We start from the raw sequence: 25,560 nt of genomic DNA, 5'->3' as shown, positions 1-25,560 counted from the left end.
CGGGACACAATAGGTAAAAAGAAGATGTCGGGTCGTCGCGTGGCCGCCGCATGTGACCGACGCCAGCTGCCGCGGGGCATGGGGAGCATGGCGGCCCCCCTCCTCGACCCACGTCCGCTTCGGCTGCCATTTCTGGAGGCTGACGTGAGTAGGACGGGGCTGTGGGGAGGGTGGCGGCGGGGCAGGCGCTCAGCCTGCGGGACCTGCAAGCGGGGCGGCCGGCCGTGCTGGCGGCCCGAAACACTCGTGAGGCCTGTGTATAAAACACTGTGGCACTGCGGGCAGCAGCGCCGACCGCTCGTTTCTCAGCCCTGTAACGCCCCATGTCAGTGTTGCGCTGTCCCGGCGGCACATTGCGGGCGCCCTGCAGCCGAGACACACGCACTCCCAGCACCCAGCTGCTGCGCTCTTAGCGGCCGGCCGCACGCTCCCATGGGCAGCGCGGGGCGGCCCGCGGACGCCTGGGCCTGCTCGAGGCCTGTCCTGCCCGAGACACCACCGCACCGGCTGCGGCCCCGCGGGACGGAGGGTGGGGGAGAGGGACAGTGGACTCCCGGGAGCCCCGCGGGGCGCCGCGCCTGCAGCCCGCCCCTTCCCCGCCGGGCGGGGGTCCCTTCGCGCGTCGCACGTCACGTGACAGGGAAGGGGGCCTGCTAGCGGCGCGGCGCGCGCTGTCTGCGTCAGCGGTCACGTGACGCTGCCGTTCTCTCCCCCAAGAGTCGCCTCCAATCGATTTGCGGGCGCTCGATGCAGCAGCCCTCGCGGCGGAGCATTCTTCGGTCTCGGCCGCCGCCGCCGCCTCCTCCTTTACCGCCGCCGCCGATCGATGCGCTCAGGGCTCCGGTCGCCATTTTAGGGGGAGAGCGAGGGAGGCAGAAGGAAGGCTCGGTACGTATCAGGCGGCCTCGTGCCGCTCTCCGCGTTCGGCTGCGCGGCCTCGGCACTGCGCTGCGCCCTCCGTAACGGCCGCGCGGCGCCGCCCGGCTCAGCGCTCTGCCCGCCCTCATTCAGCCCCGCTCCCCACACGCCCCCTCCCGCTCCGGCTGTCGGTCCCCGGGCCGGGCAGCGCCTGGAGGGCGGTGGGTTGTGCGGGCCGGGAGCCGCTGCCGCTCGGGCTTCCCACGCTGCCCATCCCCTGCTCTGTCCCCGCTCTGTCCCCCTGCTCCCCGTTCTGCCTGCCGCTGCCGGCAAGGCGCGCTGGGCGCTCCCAGCCCAATAACCCCGCTCTCCAAAGCTGCTTTTTGTCTTTTTTTTCCTCTCCACGTTATTTCCTCCGTTGCTCCTTAATGCAATTCGTGCTCTTTTTATCCTTCGGGTTTTTGTTTCTGCAATAAAGGCGCAGCAGCTTTCTCCTGTTTTCTCTGTCTTTCGTTTCTCGGTCTCACCTAAAGTTTCAGTGCCGTTACTGCTGATACTCGGCAAGATACGCTTTAAATAAAAGCTTTAATTGTTTCGTGCAACTCTCTTGGATGTGACTCTTCCTATTTGTTCATTTCAGGCCCCTCCGAGGCATTCCTTGCTCACAATGTATAGGACAAAAGTCAGCTTGAAAGACCGTCAGCAACTTTATAAACTAATCATTAGTCAGCTTCTGTATGATGGATACATAAATATTGCCAATGGTTTAATAAACGAGATAAAACCACAGTCAGTTTGTGCGCCGTCTGAACAACTGCTGCATCTTATTAAATTAGGTAAGCTGGGGTTAAAACAAGAGAATTACTGTGAGGTTTGTGCTCCCAGATCCTTGGATTGAATCTTTGTGAGTGGTGGAGTGTCACTGAGAATGCATCAATTCTGTTTTCTATGCCTTTGTAGTAAACCACAAAGCTTTTATATCTTTACGTATAGCCTGTGTTTCGTTCTGAGTGCTAAACAGGATCACTGAGTCTGCACATCTAATAGAAAGTTAGATCCATTGCTAAGGCACAGCTCTGTGTGGTTGTTCCTGGACATGCTGGAAAGGGAGGAGTAAGTCCTTCCATTGGCTGCCTTCATTGGCCTTTATATACCACTCTGAAGGACACAAGCTTCACAATCTGGGATCTTGGCAAAGGTGTGTTTCATGTTCTCTCTGTGCGTCTTCCTGAAAGTATGAATGTGCTGCAAAAAGGAATTAGAATTCCTGAGCTGCTGTTAAAACAAGCCAGCTGGGTTACTGGAAGAGTCCTAACAATGACAACATGTCTTCTCTCTATTGTAACTGAACTGGTTCTGCTGCCTGAACTAGTTGATTTCTATGGGTAAAAGTGTGGAGCCTCATCTGTCTGAAAGAAGATTACCAGGCTTGGCAGTCTGTAGATGAAAGCAGAACGAATTCTTCTGTGAAGCTGCTAACTGCAGCTAGGCACTTGGCTTAAAACTTGCATGTCCTTGCCTTGGTGCAGCTTGCAGTGCTGAACTGGCTGTGTCGTGTAGATGCATATTGCAAATCAAAATGATTCTTTAAGATGGGTTTCAGGTAATAATTTTCATTAGCAGTGTTGGGATGGTAGTTTGTGTGATGTTCTTCCTTCAGTTCAGTAAAAGAGTAATTGATAAATGCTTCTATTTCTCATGTAATAGCATTGAGTCTTGTTGCACCCTTTTGTAACCTGTCTATAAGGCATCTCCATGACTTCTGTATGTGACTTTAGCTAATAATAAGTAATCAGTACTTAATACCATTCTATATTTACTTGCTGTCTTGCCACAGTTAGGCTAGAGCTGAACACAGCTGTGTTTAGTCAAACTGCCTTTCACTCTTCATGAGAGATATTGCTGTACTACATGTAGATCTGTTCTGCTAGCTTAGCTTTGTTCAGCGTGGGCTTTCTCTCTTAAATCCTGACCTTCAGAGCTACCAAAGAAGTGTGGAGGATAGACATGAGCATAGCCTGCCTGTCTGAAGAGGAGATAAGCCTGGTTTAAGAATGTCAACTTTCTCTTTTCAGGGATGGAGAATGATGACAGTGCTGTTCAATATGCAATTGGACGGTCAGATACGGTAGCTCCAGGCACAGGAATCGACTTAGAATTTGATGCAGATGTACAGACCATGTCTCCCGAGGCTTCTGAGTATGAGACTTGTTATGTCACATCTCATAAGGGACCATGTCGTGTAGCAACGTATAGCAGAGATGGACAACTAATAGCTACAGGATCTGCTGATGCCTCAATAAAAATTCTTGATACGGAGAGAATGCTGGCCAAAAGCGCTATGCCCATTGAGGTAAAATATGACTTGAATCATAGTCACTGTGTGAATTCTTGAGCTGCTGTCTCTGTTTTGTGCCATGTCTGTGCCTTGTGGCTGGCTCAGTGGGTTGGACTAAATATCTGTCTCAACGTATTTCCTATTCCAACAACGGCTTATAAAGTACCCTTGAAGAAAAGGTAGAAGAAACAGGGCGAGTATATCTGTGTAACTCCTTGCAGCATTCTGGAGAGCTGAGCCAGAAATTGCTTCTAATAGATGTTGATCATCTCTATTACCATGCAAACAGTTTAGTTATGAATCTACCTTCATATCTGGCCTTCAAAGCTCACAGTGGCTGTTTCAGTACTGTTTCACAGAGTACATATTTGCTTCCTTTTTCTCTAGCACACTTGCCTGCCAGCAGTTTAAGGGGTTTTCTGGGGGTTTGTCTTGAGTTCTCGTTATTTGTTTCCACTGGATGCTCACCAGATTCCCTGCAGAATGCAACATGAGTGGAAGTTGCCATTTTCCCAGTTGGTACTGCTTCCCTTTATTTAGTGTGTCAGTATTGTCTTTTGCTTTGGACTGTTCATGAAGGTGATGTGTTTTCAAACACCAGTTTTCTGTGGCTTAGTTTGTCCTTGAGCAAATCCAATAACCTTTGTAAAGATACTGGGATGTTATTTCATAAGAATTCATAACTGTAAAGGTATCACATCTTCACGTAATGAAGATAAGTGATAATGTGCCAAGTCATATGTCAGAAAAGGTAGTGATATAATCAGTCATGCAAGTGAAAATAGTACGTTGCCTGTCAAAGGAGTATTCTACCTTCTAACGTTAACTTGTTCAATGTTCTTTGTAGGTCATGATGAATGAGACAGCACAGCAAAACATGGAAAATCACCCTGTTATTCGGACTCTGTATGATCACGTGGATGAAGTTACATGTTTAGCTTTTCATCCTACAGAACAGATCCTAGCATCTGGTTCAAGGGACTACACACTTAAATTGTTTGACTATTCAAAACCTTCTGCCAAAAGAGCCTTCAAATACATACAGGTTAGATACAGTAGTCCAATTCAGAGCAACCAAATCTTGAATGTGTGATTATTGAGGTATTAGTGAGCTGAATTGCATCAGAGTATGCAAGTGGTTGGGTACGTAGGAGTATGCAGCTACAGAATATGAAGACTGCTAGTAATGCATTGTGAGTTTGTGCATGATGGATAGCTTTACCTATAGGTATAGTCGTAGAATCTTGTGCCTGTTGGCTTTTTGTTAATTCAGACCCAATCTAATATAGATGACTCTGAAGTCATCCGCGTTTTCTTGGTTCTGGAGGCAAGTTTATGATTATGTGGTGGCTGACAAAACCTGCTGCTGTTGTACAGTATCCAATGGACGGGCACAGCAAGCTGCTCTAGGGGAAAAACTGTGATACATTTCAGTGTGGCCTGAGACTTAAATAATACACAGGGTGTTTTCTGTTCTGCAAAAATAGAACATTTTGTGCTGATTGATAATGTAGTTTATTTTTAAGCATTTTAGTGCCACCACAATTGCCACTTCAATTTTTGCTTTTTATTTTTCAACTTACACCAATTATGTGTTTTTTGATCAAACAGGAAGCAGAGATGTTGCGCTCAATCTCTTTCCATCCTTCTGGAGATTTCATACTTGTGGGTACCCAGCACCCTACTTTGCGACTCTATGATATCAATACTTTCCAGTGTTTTGTGTCTTGCAATCCTCAAGATCAGCACATCGATGCCATATGTTCGGTCAATTACAACGCCAGTGCAAACATGTATGTGACGGGAAGTAAGGACGGATGCATCAAACTATGGGATGGTGTTTCAAATCGCTGTATCACCACTTTTGAGAAGGCACACGATGGAGCTGAAGTCTGTTCTGCCATTTTTTCCAAGAATTCCAAGTATATCTTGTCAAGTGGAAAAGACTCTGTAGCTAAACTGTGGGAGATATCTACTGGTCGGACGCTGGTCAAGTACACAGGTACGTGGCAGCTGACCTTCCAGGGACCTTCTTTATCACATGCTGGCCAGTGAGCAGGTGGTGGTGTCTGAAGAATGAGATCTGTTACTGCTGAATAGTAACTCATAAGGAGAGACTGCTTTTGTGAGGATAAATGGCCCCAAAAGTTGAAAATGTACAATACTTCCAGAAGAAAATCTGTGTCAGTGTCAACCTATTTAACTTGAGTGATAAGTTACATGACTGGGGTAAGCTTTCAGATAAAAGTCATGTGCTTATTATTTGGGGTCATACCATGACAGTAGAGTGGATGCTGGTGGAAAAGAACTGGATACCATGGTTTGGGTGTGTGCAGTCCTTGTGCACTGGCTGTGTTTGCTGCCAGCCAGCAGGGTGCAGCACCTCCTCGATAAAGACTTGCAAATACCAGGTGGGATGCAGCAGTGTATTCCTTGCAACATAAACACGTAAATGGGAAACAAATTCCCTTTGAAGGGAGGGGGAGAGGTGTGGTTGAAGTACATCATGTGGCACGTTATGTGGCCTGTGTGTTGAAAACAGAAGTTATTAATGATAATGAGAATCTGTGTTTACCAATAACTGTGGTCTTCAGTTAGTTAGCTGTAAGCCTTGTACAAAAGATGTAAGGTTGTAGTTGTTTTACCTGTATGCTAACTGAGAAAATAAGGCCCTGCAATAGACTTCCCATTACTGTCAATTGCTGTAGTTTACTTCTGGGTCTTTGGGAAAAAAACTAAAAGTGATCTTATTCGGTTTGTATTTTACTGCATGTATTCAGGAGCTGGTTTGAGTGGACGTCAAGTGCACAGGACACAGGCAGTCTTCAACCACACAGAAGACTACGTGCTGCTGCCGGATGAAAGGACCATAAGTCTCTGCTGCTGGGATTCGAGAACTGCTGAGCGAAGAAACCTCCTTTCTCTTGGGCACAACAGCATTGTCCGCTGCATTGTCCATTCTCCTACCAACCCCGGCTTCATGACCTGCAGTGATGACTACAGGGCTAGATTTTGGTACAGAAGGTCAACAACAGACTAAGGACATCTTTATAAAAGAATGATTATCCAGATTCCTTCTATCATCTATTGATTGTACTGCCAACAGATGCCTAAATGAGAGCTACGCTGTGTCTGGTTTTTGTTGTGTTTCTAATTCTGTCAGATGGCAGAAAAATATGGAACTACTGAAACTGAAGTTTTGCCCCACGCTAATTTTTTTTATTAGTGTGTGTGGCATTAATTTTTTTTTTAAAGTCATCTCTGATTTTACTCAAGGAGTTGGGGTGTGGAATAAAATGATCCTTGCAGGAAGGATTAAACTTATTCTCCTGTCTTTCTGAATCCTGTGAAAGATAATGTGACTAAATCTTGCTCAAACTGGGCAGTGTGAGCCGGTTTTGCTCTGCATTGTATCTGTGCAATCCCCCTAAAGTCTGTTTAAAGAATGGATTACATGAGCGACGGTAGAACTCGGCGAATGTTTTAATGAAGCCTTAAGCCATCTTCGGTTCCGATTCACGCTTTGATGCTCTTTTATATCTTTCAGTCTCTTTCCCTCAGCTGGCCAAGTGGGCCTCTGATTCTGAGCCGGTTTTGTGCCATAAGAATTTGAAACGTGGTTTTAAATTGTTTAGATGCATTGAAGAAGTGGTGTTCTAGTTCTGATATTAAAGTTCAGACTTGAAATTTCGTCTTCTTTACAGTTTAAGTGTAATCTTTAAAGTAAATTCAAGGAATGTTCATGCTGAAGCTATTCAATGTGGCAGTGCTGCAGCATATGAAAATGAGAGTAACCTGGCAATAGAGCCCCTTTAGTAACTCCCCTGAGAAACCTGTGATGTTGATTTTCTTCCTATATGTCAGAAATGTAAATGTGCTTCCTTTAGGAGTTCTCATTCCGTCAGTCTGTTACACAGCAACTGAGCACTTCTTTGAATTTAAAAACAGCCTCATTGTTTCTTCTACCTGTTGTGTCTGATAGTCGGAGTTTCCCAGATCTTACTGTGTTGGTTACAAGTACAGAGCAGCAAGAAATACGTGGTTAAAACTTCTGTGCATTTGAAAATTCACTGCGTGTTCTTATAGATGAGGTTTATTTTCTGGTCTTTGCAGTTTTAAGAGATCCTTCGGGCATTCCATCTGCAGCACAGCGGTACAGTGCTTTTCAGATTCACATTTGGGAATAAGTTTCCTTTAGTCAGAAGCTCAGCGCTTGCTTTCATTAAATGTATGGTTGTTACTGTTGGATTAACTTTCCATTGCCACCGAGTGTCTTGCCAAGGGCTGATGAGGATGCAGGTTTTGTCTATATATAAATAAAGATTATCTTTTTAAGGATTATTTAATATATAACGAAGGAGGTGTATTAGTTTTCTATGTAAAAGACAGCAGAATATTGGAGGGATAGAATGTGGGATGTATTACAGTCTGATTCGCTCTGTTGCACTGCATTCAAATCAGGCGGTTGGCAGACTTGCAGTATGTGTTTCCTTTTTGTTCTTTTAAAGAGCAATTTAATATTCTTAAACAATAGAGCGGTACAGAACAAATGTATTAGACTTAGCAATTCTCTGCATCAAATGCCTACAACTTTATCTCATGCCTCCCATCCATCTAGTGGGTTCTGCTGGCTTTTTTGGTGAAGGAACAAGGAGAACTGGAGCTTGGTGGGAGGGAAAAGGGAAGTCATGGCACAGTTGTTAACTCATGCTGTACTGCTCCGCAAGGCAGCCCTGTGGTACCAGCACCAGTGGGCTAAATGGGGAGCAGTGGTCGTTCTTATTGAACTGAAGTGTTTCTTCCAAGTCTGGTAACACAGCTGTCTAGAACTCATTTGCTGTGAATCTTTGGGCTCTTCCGTTTTCAAGGCAGTATTTTGTATATTAAACCAGTGCTGAAGTTGTTAAGTTAGCAACGTTCTTGCTTTCACTTCAAGATTCCTTAATTCTTTGCAAGCTTGGTTTGCTTGTTTTGGTCTTGAAACACAGAAGTGGAGATGCGATGTGTTAAGGAGAAAACATCCTGAAATGAGCTCCTCTGTCTTTGTCTTAGCAGTACTTCAGTGAGAGACAATGCTGCAGGGAGAGAGAACGGAGTGGCATTTGGCTGCAGGACGTTCATATTGATCTGATTAAAATAGTTTGATTTCAGTAGGTTTTACAAAAAGCAGCCATGCATACACTGCTGTTTGTGTTCTCCTTCAGCAGCCGAGTGCAAATCCATGGGGATAGCGGTGGGAGGGGATGGGGGTGCTATGGGAAAGCCCTTTTGTGGTAAGTGCTGCTGGTGCTCTTAGATAGCAGAGTGCTGTGGCACATGGATACTCATCTGCTCCAGGTGTAGGAGGCACCTGTGTTACCAGTACAGTCATTAGCTCACCATCTTCCTTTGTTGTTCAGATGTCCTTGTTAGAGCCTTCCAGAATCTCACCTGAGACTAGCAAACTTTGCTCTTACCCTGTTTAAAGCTCTTTATTTCTCAGAGATTAAGGGCAGCTCTTCTTTAACCTGAAAGAGGAAGCAAATGTGTAAATAAGCTCTTGAAAACCAGAATTCCTGCCTGAGATTGTGAGCTGCCCCGGCTTCGAGCACTTGCCAGTGAGAAAGTAGTGACCTGCTGCCCTTCCAAGAAGGATCTTCCCTTGGGCAGATAAATTCTGCTGGGGAAATGTTGCTGACTGACCAATATCAATTTCTTCTCTTGTGGTTTGGGCAGCCCTTCCTTTGACAGTCACAGTGTTGGGTTTGTCCCTTTTAGCCTTCAGTACTGCTTGGGGTGCTGATGGCGACTGACACACGGGACTGGGGACGGCCTCTCCCAAAGGGATGCTGCTGGAATTCTGCTGGTTTGCCACTCGTTGATGCTTCCCACAGACCCACGGAGGATGCTGGTCTGCGACAAGTGTTTCTCCTGCATGCAGCCTTAATGCTAGAAGTGCCCCATGAATTCCAGTAAAACTGGGTAAGAAAACTACAGCTCAGGGTGGGGCGTTGTGTGCATGGCTGAAAAAACCCCTCCAATGCTGCCACAGAACCACTCTGCTCTGCCTGGCACAGGGCAGGATGCTGCCTCTGAATGCACCAGGCTCACGTATGGTAACACTTGGGGTTTTCTCAAAGCCACTTTTATGTATCAGCAAAAATTATTCTGGTGCTTCAAATACTGAGACAGCCTGGAAAGGAATGAAAAGTTGGCTTAGGAACCCCGAACTGGTACGATTGTGGCAGCTTTCTTTCTATCGAGGGCTGTGCAGCCTCTTGTGGTATGAAGTATTCTTGTGTTTGTCACACTTCTAAACAAAGAAATACAGGAACAGGCAGCAGAAAAGGAGGGTGACGCTTCTGGCTGTGGTTAATTGCAGCAAGCTGGTGACAGTTCAAGGACAATTCCGCTTGCGGACAGACTTTCTCTCAGTTCTCGATGCTGGCAGGGTTTTCCTGCTTTGTTTTGTTTTGTTTTCCATCTTATCTGCTGTTGCAGATGCTGTATTTGACGAGAGCTGCCTGCACGCGTTGCTGGATGCTGTAAGGGCAGGGCTGTCAGAGCTGCGGGTCCCACACAGCGACTGCACGGCACCAGGGCTCAACAGCACCTCTGCACCGCTCTGAGTGCTGCTGCTGGGAGTGAGCATGAGAAGCAGCCACACTGCAAAGGTACGTTGCTTTGGGCTGTCTGAACGTGGCACAGAAGCGAAAAGGTTCTAGTGCAGGGATTGATGTTTGGGCTCAGCATCAGGCTCGGTGATGTTGGAGGTGTTTGATGCTCTCATCCTGGGCAGGGCTGCGTTGTACTGACTGAGCTTTTATTGTGTGACAGTTCATTAATGGGAAAAATGCTGTCACTGGGGGAGCTCCAAACAAAGCAGTAATGACTGCCTGTGAATGAACACATGTGAAACAATGGATAGACAACCTGGAGGCTGCCCTGCTTTGCTGCTCTGTGATAACATTGTGTACGCTGCATGTTGTCAGAGTCATATGGGGAGCCGCAGTCATCCTATTGCAGATAAATTCCCGATGTAACAACAAAGCAGAAACAGATTTGAACTGCTCTCTTTGGTTTCAGTTTTTATTAGGAAGCGATCTGCAAGGTTTGCCACGTGTCTTTGTGTGTTCACATTGTCCTAATGTGTTTTTAATAGACATGGATAAAGAGCTTGCTGCTGTACGGTCAGAGTACTGAAGTCTTAATTCTTTATTCGGTGCTTTGATCATCCGACCATCTGCAAGTCTAACGAGCAGCGTAACAGAATGGCTGTTCAACCCCTGATGATGGTCCCAATGGTGACAAAACAAACTGCCGCCTGCAAATCTGGTACAGAGCATAGCAAGGGGAAGAAGTTAGTGAGCAGCTTGGTGAGCCATGGGCTGCACTCAGCGTTTCCACTCAGACATGCAGCGATGGCAGAACAGTTTCTTATGTGAAGTCACCAGGGTCTGTTGCATGACATCTATTCAAAGAGGGTTTATTTCTGGGTGTGCTATTTCGAGGTTTCCTACACGGCCTGCTGAAATCCATCTGATGGCAGCACGATCATTTCCAGAGTTGTTCCAAGTCCATCCGCAGCATACCCAGCCAGATCCAGGGGAAATAATAGCAAGAAAAAGTCTGATTTCTTTCTGCTACATCCTTCATAAACTATTTATAAGAGATCATCAGGCAGTGCTGTTCATTATGATATCTGAGTGCCATTCGAAGTGTGGAAGTGGTGCTTTTCCCACTCTCTGGACTTGCTGAAGCACCTGCAGTAGTTTTGCTCTGCCCGGCAGCGCTCCATGCTCGCTCTGTGCCCTGCCTCGTCCACCTTCATGTGGAAAACCATTCCTGAAGATGGATTCAGGGTAGGATCACACCCAGAGAAATGTGGGATTTCTCTCTTGTTGCTCCTGCAGCATCGTCCGCACAGGAAATATTGCACATCTTGGTGCAACTCGCGGCGCGGTCAGCATTGGCTGTGCTTGGGAAATAGCTCTCTTGCTGCTCAGCAACATTTTCTGTGCTTTTACCAAAAGAAAACCAGAGGCTTTTCCTAAGAACGCGTGAAGTTAATCTGGAATCTGCCACTCCATCTGAAACACTCGGCTTCTATCTTCCTGCGTTGTCCACAACCAAGTGCATGGAGATTGGTTTCTGGGAGCTCCGCCACTTGGGAATACAAACATCCACAGCCACACAGCCCCATTCCAAACCTGGAAGTGCTGCTGGGTCTGTCCACTGCCCTGGGGCTGCTCTGGGCTCACCTTCTCATTGGGATAACTGCAGCGACTGCTTCTCTGTTTCAAGCCCCATCCACAGGTGTAGATTTTGTTGATAAGGCATTTTCAATTCAACTTTTTCTATTTGAGATGTGTGGCTTTTCTAGTGAAGTGATTGTGGCCGCAGGAGCGCCTAATTTTATCTTGAAGCTGCTATGGAAAGAGGAAGGAGAACACTGCAGCCAAAGAAAAGCAAAAGCATAAAACCCCACATGATGTGAATGAGTCTGCAGCAGTGAAACCTGCATGTTTGCTTGGGCACAGCTTGCTGAGTGAATAGCAGCGATGGGATGCTAAATAACACTCCTGTTTGATAGCACTGAACAGCTTTTAATAATTACAGAAGCACGCCCTTTCACCCGCTGTTAATGGTTAGCTTTAATGGTTAGCTATAATAGTTAGCTTTAATGGTTAGCTTTCCTCCTCAGCTTTTCTGCCTCTAAAGAATGTGGCTGTTTTGCAGTCGTTTCCCCGGGTACAGAGGAGATCTGCTCAGATTTTGAGAAACTCAGACATGAAAATTGCAAAGTAAATGGAGACATTTGGAAGTACAAAAGAACAGGAGGAAAAGATGACGCTACAAAAACACCGTAAAATCAAATAGATCCATTTCTGGTTCATCCCCACCGCCCCCATTGGCCGGCCAAGATTCAGCTGTAAGACAGAAAGGCATTTCCCAGGGGGTGAGGGACATCTGCGTGCCCTGTGCAGCAGCAGCTGCAGGCCAATAGCACATGCAGATAATGGTGCTACGTAATTAGCTCCCTCTGCTCCCAGCAGCGCTGTGCTCGGGGCTCCCAGTGGTGCAGAAGGAGCGGAGCTGCTCCCGGGCTCAGAGGTCTCAGTCCTGCTTGGGGGATGGAGTAGCAGAGGCACTGAAATGAAGGTCAATGTAAGTACTGGATTATCCTATTTCTGGTGCATTTAATTTAACTGTATGGCTTATCATATTGGCAGTGGAAGTGCATTTATCTGAGACCTGCATCTGCCAGAGCTGCTTCTCAGTGTGTGCTGCTGCTCCTGTTTACAGGTCACTGTCAAAGCGTGCAGTCTGAACCCTTGAAACACAGTGGGTTACCTGGTGCCGGGTTCAGTGGTTGGCAATTCTGCATGGGGTGAGGGTTGGAACCAAATGTCCCTTGAGGTCCCTTCCAACCCAACCATTCTATGATTTACCTGAGTTCAGCTGGAAGAGATTCCTCATTGGGAAGAGCAGCAGTAAGGCTGATAAGAGTGAGATTCTGTACCGTGATTACTGGGCAGTAATGTGCCTTGCTGAAAGGTTACATGAGTAGGGGCTAGAGGGCTGTAGGGATGCCCTGTGCCCTCTATGTTTCCTTGGAAACAATTAGTATGAAGAACTAAAAGTTGAGTTTTACTTCAAGAGAAAGAGGATGCTGCACTTCTTATGGTGATTAGATGCTGATCACGAGGGTACAGGTAACGGAAATGCTTTGCCAGCTTGAGTCACTGCTGAAGCAGTGTCAGCAGAACGTAGGCTGTGTGCTCTCTAGGACAGGGACTGACCACGTCCTTGTCATGCTTCTGCAAAGAGAACTGAAGCTCCAAAGCAGAAAGTAGTAGTGGTGCTGTTTGCTTTTAAGACGTAGTGCTCTGCTTTGAAATAGCAGTGAAATATTTGGATGAATGAAACCTGGTATGTGGTTGCTTGTCATTGTTTTGCCTCAGTGCGTGAGCAGACGTGGGCTAGGAGCTTGTTTTGTGCTAAGCAAGGGCTGTCTGGCTGCACACAGCAGTGAATCTCTGTGTACAACAGCACAGCTGAGCTTCAGCAGCTGCGGCTCCAAGCAGGACCTGCAGTCCCTGAGTGCTCCGCCTTAACAACCACACAGTGCAGCACACGTAGAGGTGTGTGGGAGGGCATCTCTTTCATTTCCAGGAGCATATTTTAATTTTCAGTTGAAATCTTCTCCAGAATCTTATCTTAACTATCTCAGTAACATTTTTGAGCAGACAACTGCAATAGGGGAGATGGAGGAAGCTGGAGTGCCTGGAAGCTGTGGTGCTGCTGCTGATTCATTATGAATCAGAGAGAACAACCTCCCCTGGGCCTCTGCCATCCCCACAGCATCAATAGAAGCTCTGCTGCAAGGTGCGGGGTGATGGGCTGTCTGCTTGTGCAGCCGGCTGGAGAACAGGCAGCAGTTGCTGCTTGTGGGTGTCCGCCCCACTGCGGCCGGTGATGGGTGGTTGCTCCAGGCAGCTGCTCCCACAGGGACTTCTGCCTGTGTCCTGAGCAGCCACTGCTAAGCAGCTTTTTGCTGCTTTGTGTATCTTAAAGTTCACGTGTGGAAATAAGCGTTGTGGTAAAATACAATTAACGTACTAAAAGATTTAGAAAAGACTCAAAAAAGGGAAATTGACTGGAACGTACAGTAAAATCCTTTGGATAGCAACAGGAACCAAAGGCCAGAAATACATACATTCCTTCTTGAAATGTCAGGAAATGGCAGTTTATTTTTCCTTCAACTTGGCATGGAAGCGTTATGCATGGGAACAAAATCCTGACTGCACAAACAAGGGGAGATGGCTGCCGGCCTGGATGTAGCCAGGCTTTGGTCAACAGCACTGCCCTGTAATTCCCATCACTGCACTGAGGTTATGGGGCTTTGGATGTGTTGTGAGCAGTGCTGGGTAAGGAACCAATCATAAAGATGGAAATTACGGAGAGTGACTGCCTTGCATTAGAGCAATTGGTCTAAAATTCACTAGAAATGGGCACACAAGAAACTTGTTCACTGCTAACTTAGTTGAACCTGTGCTTCCGGAGGCCTTATGGTATAAAGCTGCTCGGTATGGCTGGCTGTGTATGACCAATTAACATTGCAGTGATGAGGTCACAGACTCCCATGTAGGGGGGTTGCTGAGGATGCAGCCTCTGCCCTCCAGGTCTGCTCTCTATCATTGCCTCACTAAGTGAGCAGAGGGAAGGGGTAACAGCAGTGTCCTCCAAAGTGCTTTCCCATGGGATGATGAACTGCCCTTTAAGATGTACTTCGTCTCTGGGTAGTTTTATAGGGCTGCTGATAGGGAAAAAGCAACAAATGCCAAAGTAAAACACTTTGATCTCATCTGCATTGCTTTAGTGCTCGTTACATGTTGGTCGTTGTAAGGACACATTAGCAAGATGACACAATGTGCAGATGATGGTGTCAGACAGACCCGCTTCCGCTCCTCTGCTAATAAAGGAAACATGCAGATCTCAGCGGCCCCAAAGCACAGCTTCCTCCCAGTGAAGCATCCCATAAAGTCTCTGCAACCCTGGGAATGCAAAGTTTGTTTACGGTTAATGGAAGGTCAGAGATGCTTCTGCTTACAGGAAGGGAAGGGGCTGCCACAGTGATTCTTTACATATGTCCTGGGCAGCTGGAAGCAGAACTAGGGCCTGAAGTGTGGCACACAGCCTGGTTAGGTGAGCTGAGCTGCACTGCAGGTGACCTTGTGCCTCAGAGGAGAAAAGCAGCTAACCCACAGAAAGCTCTTTGCTGACGGAACTACAGCACTTGCCAGTACCAAAACCAGCTGGTTCAATGCCTTCTTGCATGTATTTCCCATGAAATACACTCATCAGTACCTGGGACGTTGGGCATTGTTGTGCTTTCAGTGCTGGGCCAACATTTGTGTTGGTTTTGCAGCGAGCTGCTGCAAATTTCTGCCTGGTTGAGGGCACCGAAAATGCACCGCAGAGTCTCTTTGAGGATAGAAATTGGTGGTTGTGTGTCTTGTGGTTTGGTTTTCTTGTTTTAGTTCTTGTGGTGTGATATAAGGATGCAAAAAGAGGATTGAGTTCGAGGGTTGAGGCCTTCCTGTAGTTTGGTTGTTACAAATTAGTGATCTATTTTCTTACTTGTTTCTGCCTTCTGTACAACTCTTTCTGAGGTTAGTTCCAAGGAGAAAGGAATAGGAAAGCTTCACTGAAATACTTTCTCAAGTTTCTCTGCTTTCCTTTAAATAAGCTGAAAGATGTCGCAAAGGGACCACAGGGCTTTAAATTCAATCTATCCCTGCCAGTACGATCACCGCAGCAGCAAAGATGGGGTGAGCTGGAATAAATCCTCTCACCGTTACCTGCTGAGGTCACGTTTGGGTGTTGCTGAGTACAGCTGGGGGCCATTCTGTAACTGAGGCAGTGGTCCAGATGTGCACAGGCTGTGGTGTGTGCAGATCAAATTCTGACCTGGTGAACATCAGCATGTTCACTCAACAAGAAGTGCAGCTTGCAACTGGACTTCTGTATTTTGTTCACTTTTATACACTGGCGTGGGGGGTTGGTTGGTTGGTTTGGCTTTTGGCATTTGTTTTGTTTTTCCTCTTCGTTGTAACAATGCATGAAGTGCAGGCACAGCCCGTGCTGCTCTCTGAGGAGATTCCTGGCAGGCTGACTTCAGAGAGAGCATTTGGCACTGCCTAGAGAGAAAGCGGGCTGCCATGTCCAAGGCAAGAAGGCTGCTTTAATCAGAGCATGCCATAAGGTAAATGGGACTGTTGTTGTCTGTCTCTGGCAGCTGCTGATGGACAAGTCCATGCATCATAACAAGGCCATTGTTCACGGCCATTCCCCTGAAGAAGGGTGTGCTGCTAACAGCAGGCTACTTCCATCAGCTGAGCTGACAAATGGGTTTGCTGCTGCTTCAAACCAGCTGTCACTTTACAGCAAATGCTCTGCACAAAAATACAAGGCATCATGTTTCCTATTTGGGTGCTATCTCTTTGGATGTTACTTGCACTTTCTGCTAAGAAACTAATGCTGGAACATCCAGTGGGAAGCAGTCGGTCACATTTTAAGCTGACAGCAAATGCTACGTGTGAAAGCACTGCAGCTCCAGTTCTTTTCACCCTTTGCAGAAATGCCTCAGATGAATGAAGCTGCAGCTGCTTTTCATTCTTTCATCCCATCCGGAGTAAGCAAATATCCAAAATCAATATGCTAAAAATAAAAGGTTATCACTCATGTTTGCCAGGCTACGTATAAGCTCCACTGAGGCAGGTAGAGCAGCCCTGTGGTGATGAGGCTTGGAAAGTATGAATATTTGCTTTCCTGTGGGTTTCCTGTGATCCATCAACTCTATTCTTCACTGGCGTCAAGTATGTGTATATATATATATATATATGTGTATATATATATATATATATATATATATACACACATATACATACATATATATATATATAAAAGAGAGAGGTGAGGTGATAAGAGCACTGTTGGAGATGCCTCAGTGCACAGTGACGTCTGTGTCACAGAGAGGAATGAGGGCACTGTTCCAGTTGTTCTCACCTGAAGCTGAGTTCCCAGGTGCGCTGCCCAGCCAGCAGAAAGAGCAATGCATGTGGCATCACTGTGCACAGGGCTGGGAGTTTCTCCCAGAGCTAAATGACACGCGTTGTTGGCCTGGGATCTGTGATGCAATAGGAGCCAGCTCTGCAGCCTGATGGAGGGCTGAGATGGGCAGCACTGGAGCTGATGCCCTCAGTGCTGCTGCCCCAGCACTGCCAGCAGACTGAGCTCTCAGCACTGCTGCTGGGTTTGCCTTCATAAGGCTTGAAGGAGAAAAGAAACATTTAAGGGAAAATAAGTAGTGTGTTCATTTCTTTTTCTATTAAGACACAATTACTAATGTGCAGCTGAAGCCCTCAGATAAACGAGGCAGCAGTCAGGGAGGACGAGGTTTATTTTAGGCTGGGTGACACATTTCCTCTGGCTTCTGACAAACAATTCACAGAATTCTTATGGGGAAAACCACCCATTTATCATAGCATGATGCTCACGAAGTCCAGGTAATGAATGCCAGCTACACTTCCAAGACCCTTTGGTGGGAGAAGCAATGCAGAAACATACAGTAGAGTTATTACTTCTGTACAGCACAGCAGACAAATGCCAGAAGCAGGTGATGCTCTGAAGCATCAGTTCAGTTCAAGCCCATGCATTTTGTATCAAATTGAGATGACAGCAGAGGTGCTCTGCTGTTGGTGTGACAGTGCTGTCTGTGTTCTCTCCCTCAGAACGCGCTGGCAAAGGCTCTGTACGACAACAAGGCGGAGTGCTCGGACGAGCTGGCCTTCCGCCGAGGGGACATCCTGACAGTGCTGGAGCAGCACGTGGTCGGCAGCGAGGGCTGGTGGAGGTGCTCACTGCATGGACGGCAAGGCCTGGCTCCCGCCAACCGCCTGCAGCTCCTGGTGGGCCCACAAGCTCTGCCGCCTCCTGCCATCCCCAGCGATGCTCCAGAGCCGCCCGTGGCCCCACAGAACATCTACCAGGTGCCCTCTGTGCCCAAAGGCACCGCGTCGTCCTCTACCTATGAGAAGATGGAGGGGTGGGTGACATCGCCGGCTCGGGCTGCCACCCTGCCTGCCCAGGTGGTCTACCAGGTGCCAGCCTTGGCTGCACAGCTGCTCAGTGAAAGGACGCGGAGCTCCACACAGCAGGTAAGTGTGAGCAGCACGGGACCAAGAGCTGTCATTAAAGTTGGGGGGAGGGAAGGGTCTGAACGGCTGTTGGGTGGAAAATTCCAGGGCAGTTTGCAGCAAAGTCAACCAAAGAGCATTTAGGAAATTCTTGTGACTTCCATCCCAGCATTATGAGAGAAAAGCTGATCGAGGCAGTGTATGATGCTCTATATTCTGTAGTGCCTCACCTTTTTTTTAACAGTTTGAGAGGGCTGTAGAGCATGGTGGGAAGTACAGAATGAACCATTTGCTTGGAGGAATCTAGAAATGATTCACAAACCCACCCCAAGGTCAAAATAAAAAGAGACAGCGCCTTCCTGCTGCTCACCAGCATGCGTCTATCCAGAGCCTCCTGGTGCACAGAGGGTTCTTTGCAGACAACCACACAGGAAGATGATTGCTAACAAGCAAGTTATCCTCTGCCAAGGCTGTCTTTCAGCTGCTTTCTGGAGAGCCATTGCCTTGTAGGCTGTCACTATGCTTGCACAAAGCAGCAGCATTGCTTCAGGCATGTGGGAGGACGTGGGGCCGTTCAGCTGTGAGTGTGGCCTCAGTCAGATCCTCTCCTGGGCCATTTCTGCTCCTGAGGCAATGAGCAGAGTACATGGGATGAGAGCAGTCACCAGCCCCTCAGTGCTGTGGGATTACAAACCCTGTTTTGCAGGACTTCATTACAACTGCCAATGTGGTCTTTTCTTTCTCCCTGTTCCTTGCATTCAGTTGAAACATCTGAGTGGGAAATGTATAATTTGATTAAATGTCACAGTGTTACATCATCAAAGCCTCGTGCTTTCTTCAGCACGGGATTAATGCGGAATCTTTTATTATAAAAGATAAACAGAACAGGTGTGGAGGGAGTTCCAAGTGCAGGCTTTCATTCAGTCCCACGAGCTCTTCAGCCCTGGGTAGCTCTTTATTCTGTGTAAGAAAATCACATTAAAGATGTTAATTGGCAAAGGAAAGAAGTCCAACCCCAAACTGTACAGCCCTTTAGTCTGAATTAATGAGCATTTGATCTCCAGGACGCAGCTGGCTGGCTTTCCTCCCACTGTGCTACAGAATGAGGTGCTGGTTCCTTTGGTGCAGCAAATAGGTGCTGGAAAAGAGGCGTATTTGGTGAATTTCTGGTGACTGTAAGCTGTATTTTCAGCACTTCAGCTGCACTCCCGGACCTCGTGTACTGTTTCCATAATGGCAAGCTCAAACTGGGCTGAGGTTGCCAAAGACCCTTGTGCACTTGCTGTGAGCTGGTTTCTCTGCACTCCTAACCACAAAGAAGGCAAGGCACTTGCAAAGTAAAGTCAGATCAGTGCCATTTTCCACATTGTGCCAACAAACCAGGCCCTGAAAATGTCATCTATTTCTTCATTTGTGTGAGTGGCCCAACATTAGAGCTCATCAGCTTTTCCTGTGAGTCAATGCCTTGCCTTCTCTACCAGAGAAAGGGGGAAGGGAAAAAAAAAGAGGAAAAAACAGAAGTTCTAGCTGCTCTTACTACTTCAAAGTTCAGCTTTGCCTGAGCTGGATCTTGCACAACGTCCCAGCTGTTGCTACAACAACTGCATTGTGGTGGTCACAGGCTGCACACAGGGGTGTTGGAGCAATCAGGACTGCCCTGCCTAGATCCTACCAGACAGCTGGCAAAGCTGCCAACACACTCAGCTGTTCCTCGAGCAGCTGAGTAAAGCCACTGTAAGTCTTTGAGGGAGATGACTGAAAGCAATAAACCAAAACCAGCGTGCTTTCACCCTGTTTAAAAACGCTGTTGTTTTGCTTGTTGCCCAGGTTTGAATGTGTTAAATGGATGAAGGTCAGCATCAGATGAAAGGTCTTTCCCAACATTCATCTCTTGGTATCTTTACTACTGATCTCAGCTCTTAAAACAAGGTTTTATGCATACGGAATTAGTCTGTGATTGGCCTAAATAATATAATTCCCATATAGACTTCTTTGTTTAAGGAGCTGGATAGGACACTGAGGTCATTGTGTTTCTTTCTCCCAAACAACTAAATGCTTCACAACTGCAGAGTAACACACCTCAGCCTGTATCCTTTTGCTGCTGTTACTCCCACAAAGTGTGGCTTGACCTGATGGCTCTGTGAGAGAGAAGTAGAAAATTCCCCGCTTTCTTTTTTTAACAGTTCTGCTTTGGAGAGAGTCAAAAGATTTGAGAGATAATAGAAGCTGAATTTTCTCCAGATCTTTTCCCTCCCTTGGTTAATAACGTTGATTCTCTTTGATTCACACATGCCCGTTCTTATGTGAAATAAAGCAGAAGTGGTAGCAAAGGAGAAAATACCAAATCTATTGCCATCAGCACAAAGCTAAAGGCTGTGAATCACTGAAGAGTTCCTCCTACAGCCATGACCTGTTCAACAAGCTGAGTTTTCAAAGATATCCCACGCTTGTTGCCCACTGCAGTTTTCTCATTATTGTTTTGTTTTCCCTTTCCTTCTAAGCACCTCTTTACTCTCCCAAGAGCGTGTCGGGCTTCAGTGCCAAACATCACCAGCGAGGTGTATGATGTCCCATCCATGCAGAGCCGGGAGTCCTTACTCACACAGGTATGTCTTCCCTCAGTCTCCCACAGACCATTAGGTCCCAACTCATCTCCCTCCCATAGAGCCTCTGAATGCAGATTAAGCTTTAGGGTTTAATTCTAGCATTTTCCTGTTTGTTTGGTTTGGTTTTGTTTTTAATTTGGCAGAAAACCATGTTTTTTTGGGGGGGAAGTTCCAAACAAAGTAGCTCTGTTTTGAATTGGTTAGAAATTCAAGGAAATGTGCTTTAAACCTGGTTATGTTTCTTCCAAGCACCTTCAGTTTAACTACCACAGTTCTGATCTAGACTGTGGAAACCAGGAGCTATGTGACCAGAACGTCCCTGAATACCAAGGGAGTCTGTAGGGGGCTTTAATGTGAGTTGAGACCTGATTCTTTTCCCTTTGGCCAGAGTGGTGCCACTCCACCTGCAGCACGGAAGGTCTCTCTGCTGGCCAGATCTCCCAAGCACTTCCAGGAAGAGCAGCAGCTCTACAACGTCCCATCCAGCTCAGAGAAGGCTGGAGCTGTTATCCAGGATTCAGTAGTGGGCAATGTAAGTAAGACTTTCTGGTCGTGAAAGAATAATCTCCCATTAGTGCTCTGATGTTAGGCATGTGTGCTGAACCTCTCCCCGAGTGTGTTTGCAAGCAAGGATAACGGGGATTGCATCAGCACATCTATTTTAGCCTTCACATCTGCAGGTTGTGCACTGTAGAAAGGAAATAAAAATATGGGCTGGGCTTTCTGCGGAATCGTTCTGTTGATGTTACTGCGTACATCTGTACACTGAGAATTTAGTTTTGTTTCTTATTTCTTGTTGAAAAACGCTGTTTTGAAATCCTGTGTGCTCTGCTGCAGCTGTATGATGTCCCACCCAAAAGAGAAACTGATGTTTCAGAGAAGAAATCCCAGAAGAAGTACTGGGGTCACTGTAACACCTTGCCAAATCCTCGCAAGTCAGAATGGATTTATGATATTCCAATATCACCTGAAAAAACAGGAATAAAACACAACTCTTCTGTCCATCCCACAGAGAACCAGGTGCTATATGATATACCCCCGGCCAGGTACAAGGCACTAACAACAAATGCTGAAGCCAACGTTGTAAATCCACAGTTGTATGATATTCCACCAACACAACGGAAATTAACGTTTCCAGATGTCCCTCTTTATGACGTTCCATCCTCAAAGGATGTTCTCTTGCAGCAGAATGGTAGCTGCGAAATACCCCCGAGTCTCCTGGCTTCAAATGCTGAGAATCAGATTCCTGGAGGGAATGTCTATGATGTTCCAAAAGGTTTGCCCACTGCTATCCAGTCTAAGAAAGGGATGGAGAAAAACAGCAACTGTTCTGGAAACCAGGCATACCGTGTTCCCCCACAGCTCCCGAGAGACACCAAATTAGAACATGACACGTTGTCTGTTTCTAGTGTGGACAGCAGGAACAGCACTCTTTCTACATCCTCAGACTCTTCTTCTGAGTCCTCTTCTGTGTCGTCATCAGAAGAGCCTGCCACAGAAATTAAGCTGGACCTCGAGGTGGCCATAGAGACGCTGACTAGATTGCAGCACAGTGTATCTAGCTCAGTTGCAAGTTTAATGATCTTTGTGAGCAGTAAATGGAGATTACAAGAGCACCTAGAGAAAAACATTGAAGAAATCCATAGGGCCATCGATCACATCAAAGTGTCACTGGGAGAATTCTTGGCCTTTGCTCGAGCTTTAAAGGTAAACGCATCCTACCTCACTGATAACAATCTTCAGATCAGAATTAAAAAGCAGCTAGAAATTCTTCTGAACTCATTCCAAATCTTGACAGAAACAAGAGAAGCTCTAAACAACTGCAACTGGTCTTTGGAGGTTTTGGTCCTCAAGAAACCCTACAACAACCCAGACGATCTCGATCGCTTTGTTATGGTTGCCCGCACAATTCCAGATGATCTCAAGAGATTTGTGTCCATCATCATTGCCAATGGAAAGCTTCTCTTCAGAAAGAATGAGAAGGAGCAAGACATGAAGCAACCAAGAGTGAGCCTGGGATCTAAAATGCCAAAACAAATCATGGCACCAAGAAGAATAGAAATAGATCCGCTTCCAGGAAATGCTCCTGATAAACCCAACCCAAGTCAAGGCAGCAATGAGACGACAAAAGAAAATGACACCGAGGACTGTGAATACGTTCAGCTACAGGTTAGTGAAGCGGGATTCTATAGTCTATATTCTTGATCATTTGCAGACACTCTCATTCGCCCAGTTTTATCTTTGTATCAATGCCAACTTCAGTTTGCATTGCTATCCATTATCCAGACCTTATGTGAACTCAGAATTTCGATCACACGGGTACAATGATCAGTAATTACAAGTAACAAAGAGAACCGGTATGAGACAATTTGTCCATGAAGCCAGCCAAAACTGAGAAAGATTTGCACCTTGCCCTTTTCAATTCATTTGAGAGTCACTTTTTTGTCTGTACATCAGCTTTGTTTCTTAACCCAGTAGATCTCTCCTTGCCCATACGTTTCACTTGTCAACCCTGACATCATGATACAGGTAATAATGATTTTCTACTTTAGGATATACCGTAGTTCTGTAGATTATTATTATTATTATTAATAACAATAATAACAGATTAAGCGCTTACTCTGAATTTTACACTTATTTGCTAGAATACTTTTGGAGTTCTGGTAGAACTATTTCTTTGTTTTAGAATTACTGTAATGTCTGCTAAGAGCTCATTCTCTTAGTTGGCTTTGCGAAGCAAAGCTGGATGTCCTTAGAATGTAGGAAACGTGTTTTGTTGATGTTGATTTCAGTCGTAGCTCTTACAGGATTGCACAACAGTTTAAGTAGAAGAAAACTACAAACTATTCCAATATGTGCAGCAATGTAGTCCATAATGTAATCTGCACAGCAAGCATTTCCCTTGAAATAAGTGCAAAGTACATTTATATTTTTTATATCAACCACTTCAATGTTGCTTTCATTTTGATTTTTAACAGGCACAGAAAATAATTTCTGGTAAAGAAGTGTCAGAGAAGAGTAGAGATTCAAAACCAAAGGTATTTCTGATCTTGAGAACTACGACATGCAAGGAATTCCACTCCTTCATTTCTGTGCTTGCTAAAATCCAAAATAATTCCAGTGTCTGGATGCCCACCTCTGCACACGGAGGTGTATTTGCTTTCCCTGTTCATTTTCCCACATCTGGAGGTTTTTTGGCCACTGCTGTGAATCTTTGCCATGCAAAAGATTTATTTCCCTAAATGTAATTAACTGCTCTGAAGTCCTACGGTTCTTTATCTCTTTGCTTTTGTGTCTCATTTGGGGTAAGGCCGTGACGGGTAATATTTCAAAGTAATGCACCGCTACAAGGACTGAATCTCATTATTGTACAGCTTTAATTATTCATGCCCCTCATGAAGTCATTACCATTAAAAATCAAATCTAAATGTTTTCTGCTGTCCAAAAGCTTGGAGCCCAGACTTCATTAAGGGCTGATGTTTAACTATCAAACATTGTCTGCCATCCATTATTAAAACGGTGTTCAGGGAAAAGGTAAGTGAGGGAAAAAACCACCTTGGAGACGAGTACTTTGTGGAGAGGAGATGATGGCCAAACAAACAAACAAATGTGCTGGGCTGTGGCGGGGCAGCTTTTGGTGTCCCTTAACCAACAGAGCTCCCTCTAAGTGAGGAAACATGGGGAGAATGTAAGAAAGTGCTGTAGAGTAAATAAGAACAAAGACAGCATGCCACCAACCTGAGTCCGTTCTTTTGAACCCTCTTTCTAGGTGCTGCCATCTACAAAAAAGAATGAAGTTCGAAGCCAGCCGGATTCTGCAAAAAAAGTTGTTGTTCCGGAGCAGTGCAGGCTGTGTTTCGGTGCCCTGCACAAGGCCATTGCTGTGTTTAACAACAGCCTGAGCAGTCAGCAGCCGCCTGAAGTCTTCATATCCCACAGCAAATTGATCATTATGGTGGGGCAGAAGATAGTGGATTCTCTCTGCCAGGAAACACAGCTGAGGGAGGCTCGGAGCGACATCCTCCACAGCAGCAGCCGGTTTTGCAGCCTCCTGAAGAACCTGGCTCTCGCCACCAAAAACGCAGCAATCCAATATCCAAACGCAGACGCAATGAGGGAACTTCAGATTAGAAATGATGAGCTGTCTAAATACACACAGCAGTTCAGAGCAATGTTCGAATGAGAGCGGCTTCACCTTGTGTAACTGTTATTCGTATTTGGAACGATGCTCACAACGTGAATTTCTGTGTTGTTACCGTTCTTTCTTCACTCCCTTGGCAGCCAAAGGGCAGGAGCAGCTCAGTGGTGCCAACCTTCAGTCCTCCCAAGCAGCCCTGCCAGGCAGTTTCCTTTGGTACTGCTGCACCTCTAGCAGGTGAAGACCCACAATGAAGGAGGGATGTGTAGAATTAAATGTGTGCTCCCTTCCCTGCTGTTCAGACTTGGACTATAGAAATGTCCTGTCGGGGCAGGAATTTTTGCTGAGTATTTGAGCAAATGGTATTTGTGTTTATATATATATATATATATATATTAATTTCTACACAAGTCAGAAATATTTTCCTATTGTGTTTTTTTTCCCTTCTGAGTATGTAAAGCCTCTCTCTAGTTTAGCCGTGCACCATTCTGTAAGCTGTGCTGTATTACTGTGTGTAATAGCAGCAGTTCCCGGAGCACTCGACTCCAACCTGTTTTGGGTTCTTTCCCCAGCGCATTCATTCCCTTTGCAGCTGTTTGATGCTCAAACACAGCGGACGCGTTACAGCACAAACTGCATCTCACTGCTGTTAATCAGAAATGCTCCCGCTGCTGCCTGAGCGTGCACAGAACGCGAGCAGAGCTCTGAGCCCCGGGGATGGCGGCTCCATCACAGCCCGAAGCCTCCAGGCAGCGCCTCCGTATCCCACCTTGTCTAACGTCGGTCATCCCGTGTCGCCTCCTCCGTCCCCACCCCCGCTGACCCGTGTGGGCTGTTTTTCCCCCCGTGCTGTCTGTATTTGTCTCGACTAATTTATTTAAAAGTTGTATCTGAATTTGTAAAGTCTGGCCTTTCTTGGTAGCTCGTACCCGTGTCTGC

At 46.3% G+C, this 25,560-nt stretch overlaps 2 protein-coding genes across 5 annotated transcripts; both read left to right on the top strand.

The window, feature by feature from the left end:
- Positions 1-18: 18 nt before the first annotated feature.
- Positions 19-8,865, top strand: CSTF1 (cleavage stimulation factor subunit 1). The gene is made up of 7 exons (XM_072349865.1): positions 19-144; positions 718-888; positions 1,499-1,694; positions 2,934-3,211; positions 4,044-4,241; positions 4,808-5,198; positions 5,977-8,865. Exons 1-7 carry the CDS (start codon positions 25-27, stop codon positions 6,234-6,236), a joined length of 1,614 nt encoding a protein of 537 aa, XP_072205966.1. The 5' UTR covers positions 19-24; the 3' UTR covers positions 6,237-8,865.
- CASS4 (Cas scaffold protein family member 4) lies at positions 8,866-25,453 on the top strand. 4 transcript variants are annotated; one of them, XM_072349861.1, is made up of 7 exons: positions 8,866-9,849; positions 17,473-17,898; positions 20,379-20,483; positions 20,872-21,015; positions 21,321-22,652; positions 23,462-23,521; positions 24,253-25,453. In XM_072349861.1, exons 1-7 carry the CDS (start codon positions 9,826-9,828, stop codon positions 24,664-24,666), a joined length of 2,505 nt encoding a protein of 834 aa, XP_072205962.1. In that variant the 5' UTR covers positions 8,866-9,825; the 3' UTR covers positions 24,667-25,453. The 4 variants fall into 4 exon arrangements, with proteins under 4 accessions (XP_072205962.1, XP_072205964.1, XP_072205963.1 ...); XM_072349862.1 differs by lacking the exon at positions 8,866-9,849 and adding an exon at positions 12,150-12,343; XM_072349863.1 differs by lacking the exon at positions 23,462-23,521 and having other exon boundaries at positions 24,253-25,096.
- The last annotated feature ends 107 nt before the right edge of the window (positions 25,454-25,560 follow it).

This window comes from Excalfactoria chinensis, chromosome 15 (assembly GCF_039878825.1).
Source record: "Excalfactoria chinensis isolate bCotChi1 chromosome 15, bCotChi1.hap2, whole genome shotgun sequence".
NCBI classification, from domain to species: domain Eukaryota; kingdom Metazoa; phylum Chordata; class Aves; order Galliformes; family Phasianidae; genus Excalfactoria; species Excalfactoria chinensis.
The sequence above is the reverse complement of the archived record's forward strand: the minus strand, read 5'-3'. Positions and strand labels throughout refer to the sequence as shown.

Coding starts and splice junctions, on each gene's coding strand:
- CSTF1 (XM_072349865.1), top strand. CDS start 25: ATGTCGGGTCGTCGCGTGGCCGCCGCATGTGACCGACGCCAGCTGCCG. Junction 1,695..2,933: donor GCTGCATCTTATTAAATTAG/GTAAGCTGGGGT, acceptor TTCTCTTTTCAG/GGATGGAGAATGATGACAGT. Junction 3,212..4,043: donor AAAGCGCTATGCCCATTGAG/GTAAAATATGAC, acceptor TGTTCTTTGTAG/GTCATGATGAATGAGACAGC.
- CASS4 (XM_072349861.1), top strand. CDS start 9,826: ATGAGAAGCAGCCACACTGCAAAG. Junction 17,899..20,378: donor CGCGGAGCTCCACACAGCAG/GTAAGTGTGAGC, acceptor TTTCCTTCTAAG/CACCTCTTTACTCTCCCAAG. Junction 21,016..21,320: donor AGGATTCAGTAGTGGGCAAT/GTAAGTAAGACT, acceptor GCTCTGCTGCAG/CTGTATGATGTCCCACCCAA.